The sequence below is a fragment of the Sinocyclocheilus anshuiensis genome, unplaced genomic scaffold (assembly GCF_001515605.1).
Source record: "Sinocyclocheilus anshuiensis isolate Anshui unplaced genomic scaffold, SAMN03320099.WGS_v1.1 scaffold423, whole genome shotgun sequence".
Lineage (NCBI taxonomy): Eukaryota > Metazoa > Chordata > Actinopteri > Cypriniformes > Cyprinidae > Sinocyclocheilus > Sinocyclocheilus anshuiensis.
In genome coordinates this window covers 1,299,820-1,307,647 of record NW_015549610.1, presented here as the reverse complement: position 1 = coordinate 1,307,647, position 7,828 = coordinate 1,299,820, and the positions used below count along the sequence as shown (strand labels likewise).

Genomic DNA, 7,828 nt, shown 5'->3' with positions numbered 1-7,828 from the left:
AATTAATTCTACCTGGCAGCGTCTCTCTACTAGTAGTGAAGCTGTGGGATTTAGTTAAGAAATATATGCTTGAACTTTTCAGTTTCAAAGCTATTTTATTGAGAGATCACAGAACAGTGTTGACAATACATGTCCGCGCTGAATGATTCTGTGTGCACGCATTCTGTGCGTGATGTACGAGCTACTGTCTGTAATGTGTGTGCAATACAGTGCAGCAGCGCATTAGATTAGGTGATTAACTTACCTGTACAATAAGCTGTTTAAAACGTGCATTCTCCTGTTCAATTTCGAGCATCCAGTAATATAATCACACATGTCTTGTGGAGCGCTTTCAGAGTATGCATTTATTTGTCATTTTAACTGTTTGGAAACAGAGCGTAAATGTGGAAGTCCTTCAAAGATTTCTTATCCTGTTGTGCCCTCTATAGGACCAGCGACTAGTCGACGTCAAGCTTAAAGCGTCATGGCAGAGCATTGAAGTCGACTAGTCGGTGCAACCCCTAATATATATATATAATTTCTGAATCGTAATAATATTTCACAATATTACTGTTTTTTCCTGAAACAAACAAATAAATACAGCCTTGGTCATCTTAAGAAACGTTCAGTAAAAATTGCACCAACCTTCCAAATGGTATTGTATATTTACAGTTGACTGTGCAGTTTGTCATAGTTTTTTTTCACCAAGCTTGTCGTTTGAATTCTGGGATTGTCTTATCCACAAAAGACAACATGTGATGCTGTCTTAGAATTTGGCCAAAACAAGGTACCTTATAATGAAACACACTGTTGCTGCCTAATTTTTTTAATTGAATCTGTACCTATAAAGCTTTTAAATGCTGTCTATGTAAGTAGCTCACAAGGTTTTGGAACAGAAAAGGTGGCATTCATAAGGTGTAAGATAACAGGGCATCTTTTAAAGCAGAGATGAGCGATTTGTCGACTGAAGGTTTGAGTATCTCACCTCAGCATGAACAGAGATAATGCTGACCAAAGCCTCCTTCAAGTAACTCCTCGCACCTGAGTCAGAAAGAGAGAATGGGAATAAGAAAAGGTAGATCAATGAGTCATGTTCTTGCTTTTTTTAAGGTTCAAGAAAGTTTAAACGGGGGTAAGGAACCATCTGAAGATGAGAGGAAAATCTTATCAGCTTCTCTTCACAAGTGTGACATGGTTTTGCCTAGTTGTCAGAAATTTGATTAAGTCTAAAATGTCCTCCTCCATACTGAGGTCAAGCAAAATAATCCCCTTTAACATATTTCAAAGTTTTACATTTTTATAATGTTTACAGTATGTTTATTTATTTTCTTTGCACTGTTAAAGTAATCACTTCTTATTCCTCTATGCGTGTGACATCCACATTTATAAGTCCCTCTAGTATTTAAATAATAATATAAATATCATATGATTTTTAAGGAGCAATTAAAAGAACCAATCTTATATTATTTTTCCAGTACAAAAATATTTGCTCTGTAAGATTTTATATTCTGAATCTATACCATTATAATTCTTATTTCAAAGAGATTATTTCACTACAGTTCAAAAGTTTAGGGTGAGCAAGATTCTTTTACTATTTTGGAGAGGTTCATTTATTTGATACAGAAAAACATTCATATTGTGAAATACGAATACAATTCAAAGCAACTGTGTTCTATTTTAATATACTTTAAAGTGTCATTTATTCCTGTGATGGAAAAGCTGTATTTTCAGCATCATTACTCCAGTCTTCAGTGTCACATGATCCTTCAGAAATCATTCTAATATGCTGATTTGGGGCTCAAGAAACATTTCTTATAGATATCAATGTTGAAAATGTCGAAATATTTTGTGGAAACCATAATACTTTTTTCCAGGATTCTTTGATAAAATTCTTTGATTCTTTGATAAAATATTTGAAACAAAACTTTTGAACAGTAGTGTACATTCTTGTGTAATAACATTAGCTTGTCTGTTCTGGAGCTAAAGATAATGATTTTTCAAACTGACTGGGAGCTAAATCAGAGCAGTGGTGAAGTGTAGTGGGTTGGTTTTACACAGTTCAACAAGTTCTTCTTATAATGTCTCAGAAGCAGGAAAAGTTCTTGCAAGTTCACAAATGATTCACATAACCAATTGCATTTAGTCAAGTATGCACCAACAGACCCAATCCTACTAAATACACACATACACACACACACACACACACACACACTCTCTCTCTACCATGACTGAAACTGATATAAAAGCGATGATGGCAGACTGAAACCACAGAATCAAGACTAGCAAAAGTGTTTGTGGAACTTTCTCTATTAGTACCATCTCCAGGGTGATGGTGTTTCAAACAGACAAAGTCTTCTAGAAACATCCACAGAGTGTTGTCAACATACAGGTTACATGATTGAGGTGTGTGTTACCTGTAGGTGGCAGGCAGTCCTTCCAATCAAAGTATCCTGCATAGATGCCAGGCTCCAGAGAGCCGACGATAGGATCAGATTTTTTCTCGACGTACGTCTCAAACAGATATTCATCCAGCTGTCTCAGCGCCTCTATGCTGACCTGAAGAACATGAGCATGCATTCAGTTTAATCACAAACCGCTGATCATACAAAAAGTGCATGTGACCTTAAGAAACCATTAACATCACACACGATCAGCGCTCATCACACACTTTGTTGCAGAATGAGTAAAGACCACTCATGCATGTCCATCATTCTGATGTGGGTTGAACTTTAGGGAAGTCCTCAAAAACCAGAATGGAAAGCACCATCTCAAAAGGGGACAAAATCTCTGGGAACTCAGTAAAAAAACAGAGATGGACATCTGTCCTGACAGATGAGTGTCAATCTTCTCTGAGAAGTAGTCCAAATGTTGTTAATGATTTTTAACTAGACTTTGGCATATTTTGAAGAAAATATAAAAACCTTGTCCATGCAAAACACCTGCAGTTTGTGCATGGTTGCAAGATTGTTGTTATTTGGTGTTCTGAGTGTTCTGTTGTGTTGCTATGCACAATTTTATTGCACAAATAAGCTCATCCCTTAGGATATTCTGATTCCTGAAATTTGCTCCTTTTAAAGGTCCACCAGTCCAAACCATTCATAAATAACACAGTTCTTCTTAAGCTGATTTAATCTTATGTGTATGCTTTTATGTGTAAGTATTTTTGTCTTATTTTCCAGTACAAACATATTTAATACAGTCACTTGAGAAGCAAAATGACATAAGATAACAAGCCTTGTTTTCTGAAAAATGTATCAAAATTAAGTAACTTTACACTTAAAACATGAAAAAAGTCTGCCAATAGGGTAAGAAAAATAAACTTTATTTTAATTTAATTAAAATTATTAAATAATTTAAAGTAATTAAAGTTTATTTTTCTTACCCCATTTGCAGATATTTTGCAGATTTTCCCCTTGATTTTGATACATTTTTCAGAAAAACAAGATGTAATATCTTAAGTAATCTTGTATCTAAATGTATTAAGTACATGTACAAATGTATGACGTAAATGTATGTTGATTTAAGAATGTTTACATATTTGCACTGGACAACAAGACAAAATACTGGGGGGAAAAACATTTTTTTTCAGTTTGGCACAAATATAAAGAAATTTAATACTAAATTCTAAAGCTGTGGCTTAAAAATCAGCAATTAAATCAGGGCCGGTTCTCTGAGCTGCTGGTTTCTAGTAGGTGGATCAACCGCCGTGTCCAACTCTATCAGGCAGATCCCTTTCTGCACTCTCATTGGTAGCTGCTGCTCTGCTTCACTACATATTTGCATAAAGTTAAGCTCTGCTAACGGTCACTGTCAGTGTAAACCTCATTTTAAAGTAAAGGCTTTGTTCAAATCCTTTATCATAATTAACAATAGTGATGCAGCTCTAAATCACTTTGAAAACTACTTTAATAATCAATGTTTTTTCTTGTCTGTACTAAGATAAATATGTCAGAATCACTTTATGATCTTGTAATAAACCTCTCCTGTAAGTTATCAAGCTCTTATTCGGAGTTAAATCTCTCTGAAAGGTGCAATGCAGAGTGTGCTCTCATTGCACTTCAATGATCTACACAAACCCTTTGAGCCCATCCCAATGATTCACTACGATCTGCATCAAAACCATCTGCATTTACTGGAAAGGCCAACCATAACCTTTCGTGAGGGCTTCACCCTCTCCTCTGCACGGCGCAAAAGCCACTTAGGGTGAGTGTGTTGCAATGCCACTATGAAAAACCCTTGAGCTTCTCCTCAATCTAAGTGAGTCATTCTCACTTCAGTGAAAGATACATAAATTGGAAACACATGTGTTATCACTTAGAAAAAAGAAAATGCCAACTGTGGACTGGAGTAAAAGGGAAGTGTGCATGTGTTTGTGTACCCTGACGATCTTCTCTGCAGTGGTGAAGCCGTTCTTCTCCAGGTGCTCAGCCAAACTGAGAAACGTGTGTCTCTCCAGATACTGACAGTTACTCAGGATGATGAGGAGACGTTGCTCCTACATGGGCCAGAACAAACACACACAGCAACTGTTACAATGAACATACTGTATATAAAGAGATTTTTGCATTAAGTTGTATTAGAATGATTTCTGAAGGATCGTGTGACACTTAAGACTGGAGCTTTGCAATCACAGGAATAAATAACATTTTTGAAAAATATTTGAAAAATATAAAACAAGTTATTTTAAATTGCAATAACATTTCATGATATGACCGTTTTTACTGTATTTATGATCCAATAAATGCAGCCTCGGTGAGCATGAGACATTTAAAAAAATCCTACTAACCCCTTACTTGTACATATATATACACACATGAACAAGAAATGGTCTGAGAGTGTGTGAATCAATACTATTATAGATATGATTGGGTATGTTTGTGACTTTACTTAACCATAAACCAGTCTGTGAAGGAGAGTGAGAGTAAAATAGAGAAAAAGAGAGAGATAGAGGGGAAAACTGCAGCTCTTCCACTGCAGACTAGGGGAAACCCCATGTGAGCTGCTGCTGCATTGTGCTCTCTGAAGAGAAAGCTGCTGTTTTTCACAACACATGACTGTTGTGCATGATGTTTGAATGTTTGCTGTGTTGCAGATGGAAACTGTGACAAAGGCATCCCTAACGGAACACAGGATGTTTTCTCAGGAAAAGGTTCTTTAGAATTAATAACACAAACAAAAAATACAGTGGCCCCACAAGGCATTTGAATTATTATTTTTTTTTGCACTTTATGATTAAATATTAAACCAAATGGCATTTATTTTAAATATAGTGCAAATATTTTAACCAAAATGTCACATTTCAAATTACAAGGCAACATCATATATACAGTTCAACATCTGCACAAAAAATATTTGCGTACTTTCTGGTTGCCAAATGTTAGTGGAACATGTACATGGTTGATGTGATGAAGTACACCTGTGGCTGCTCTGCTAGGACACCTGTGCAATCGTAAGGGAAGTGACTTCTCATGGACACTAAAAATCCCCCTTCATGACCAGTTAGTTGCAAAAATAATTGCTATCATATAAAGAATTGTCTCAAAACAACTGAAGTTTGTTCTTAGATGATGTCTGGCATTTTAATGCATATTTATTTTGATATTTTGTATCTAAAGTAAAGTAATTAGGCCAATTTTAAATCTAACTTAAGCATCAGGAAGGGACCAAATATGCTTTGGGGTTACTGTAAACTCTATTTGTGTGGTTTAAACTTTTACTCAAGCATATGTGCACACACACAGCATTACTGAATAAGCACAAAAGAAGGGATTAAATGAAGGGAGGAAGCACTTCAAGGTTACTTGAGGTCTGTGAATATCTTCAATCAACAAGGTTTCATTTTGATAATTTTTAAACCCATGGCCTCGTTACCTGGTTTCTCTCTCTCTTTTTCTCAGTCTTTTCATCTATAAGGTTTTCAGCTTTCAGTAATACTATGACTCTAGTTCCGATACTACACATCGACACAGTGCTATTTGGATTTCAGTCAGTGACTAATCGTTTAAAATAAGGTGAGGAGCTGAACATGTCAGAGCAGCATGAAGGCAGCTGTTATCTACACTCACTTCCTATTCTCCGTACTCAAATATCCTGTCACATACAGTGACATCCACCTCTGCAGTTTACTGTGAATAAAATACCACATAGGGCTACTTGATGTAGTAACCAGTCCACACATACTGCATTTTATTTATGTGGCCATTTTCTGACATTTATATTGACAGTGAAAGTGTATTATCAAAAAAAGTGAAGAGGGAGGAATGTAATGAGTACTCAAGTCAGATTCAAACCTGTTTCTCCATACGAGCACCACAGCTTGATGTGCTAACTGCTAGGCCAGGTCACCATTAATTTTTATTTTATATGAATACTGAAATTACCTGTATGTATTTTATAGAACAGTATTTTTTAAAATATGCATTATTAGTGTGAATAGAGAGAAAGACAAGATGGACACGGACAAAGTTGGAAATCAGGAGAGGAGGGGAAAAATGGCCTTACTGGTTTTGAACTGAAGTCTTCTTGGATGCTTCCAAAAAGATCAGGTGAGGCCAAGTCCACAGACAAACTGAAAGAGAAAGACCTTGATATTATACTACCACTGTAAACGTCTGAATACTTTCCGTACCCACTGTATGTATATATATATATATATATATATATATATAACATGACACATTTTTGTCTGGATCCGAATATTTCAAAAATACAAAAATTTAAATTTAGTTCATACAGACAATGGGCCAGATTTACTATCATCTTGCGCCAGCGCAAACCTAATTTGGCTTTAAATAACTACTGTCAGGATTTACTAAAGACACGCAGTGGGAAATTAGCGTTGAAAAAGCATGGACAGAGTAATTTTTGTGACTCACCTTATTGAATATGCATTTGTAGGAGTTTCCCTTTCGATCAGTAAATTTATGGGAGTAAAGTATTTAAATTAATCATGCAATGAGATTTACTAAGATTTGCGCTCGTCAATAACTGCGGCATTATTTAACGCCCAAAAAAAGCATGTCTTAAAGCAGGCGGTAATTTGCGCTGCTCTTGGTAGATTGCGCTGGTCATTATGGAAATGAGATGTTGCATCAGTGTTCTTTAATGTGTACCTTAGTAAATTCAGTAAATCACCCGCAAAATTTTCCCCTCCCATTGGCGCTTTTATGGAATTGCGCTCTAACGATAATTTGCCCCGTTTAGTAACTCTGGTACAATGACTTTAAAAAAATATAAAAAAACCCCAACTATTTTTTCAATGCCTGAATAATATATATAATACACAGTTGTCTTCATAAGTTTACATATCCCTTGCAGAATATGGAAAATGTTAATTATTTTAACCAGTTGTGGCTGTGTACGAGTCCCTCAGTTGTCCTCAGTGTGAAAATATGGTGCATATGAGTCCTTCAGTTGTCCTCAGTGTGAAAAGATGGATCTCAAAATCATATAGTCACTTTTGGAAAGGGTTCAAATATGCAGAAGATGCTGGAAAACCAAAGAATGTGAAGAAGCTGGAGGATTTTTCTGAAGAACAGCAGGCAGTTAAACTGCTCAGGATCAACAAGGGACTCATGAACAACTATCACAAAATATAAAAACAGTCCTGGATCATCCAAGAAATGACACACAGTACTAAGATTCAAGGGTATGTAAACTTTTGAATGGGGTAATTTTTATAAATTCAGTTATTATTTGGTCTTGTGGAGTATATGTAAACATCTGTTATGTGAAATAGCTCATTCAGGACAGTACTAAATAAAAAATAACATGCAATTTTCATGATCACTCTTATTTTGTTTCAATTATTAACATTTTGCATATTCTGCAAGGGGTATGTAAACTTATG

The 7,828-nt window shown here is 35.6% G+C and overlaps 1 protein-coding gene across 2 annotated transcripts in view; it reads right to left on the bottom strand.

Moving 5' to 3' along the window:
* The window catches only part of LOC107659211 (exocyst complex component 2-like), a 28,770-nt gene that overhangs the window by 4,130 nt on the left and 16,812 nt on the right, over positions 1 to 7,828 (bottom strand). Inside the window, exons 21-24 of one of the 2 annotated variants that reach the window (XM_016448076.1) lie at positions 6,481 to 6,547; positions 4,358 to 4,474; positions 2,394 to 2,535; positions 965 to 1,020 (exon numbers count right to left, since the gene is read on the bottom strand). In XM_016448076.1, the coding sequence (XP_016303562.1) occupies positions 965 to 1,020; positions 2,394 to 2,535; positions 4,358 to 4,474; positions 6,481 to 6,547 (382 nt within the window). The remainder of the gene's footprint in view (positions 1 to 964; positions 1,021 to 2,393; positions 2,536 to 4,357; positions 4,475 to 6,480; positions 6,548 to 7,828) is intronic. The other variant, XM_016448077.1, reaches the window with a different exon arrangement.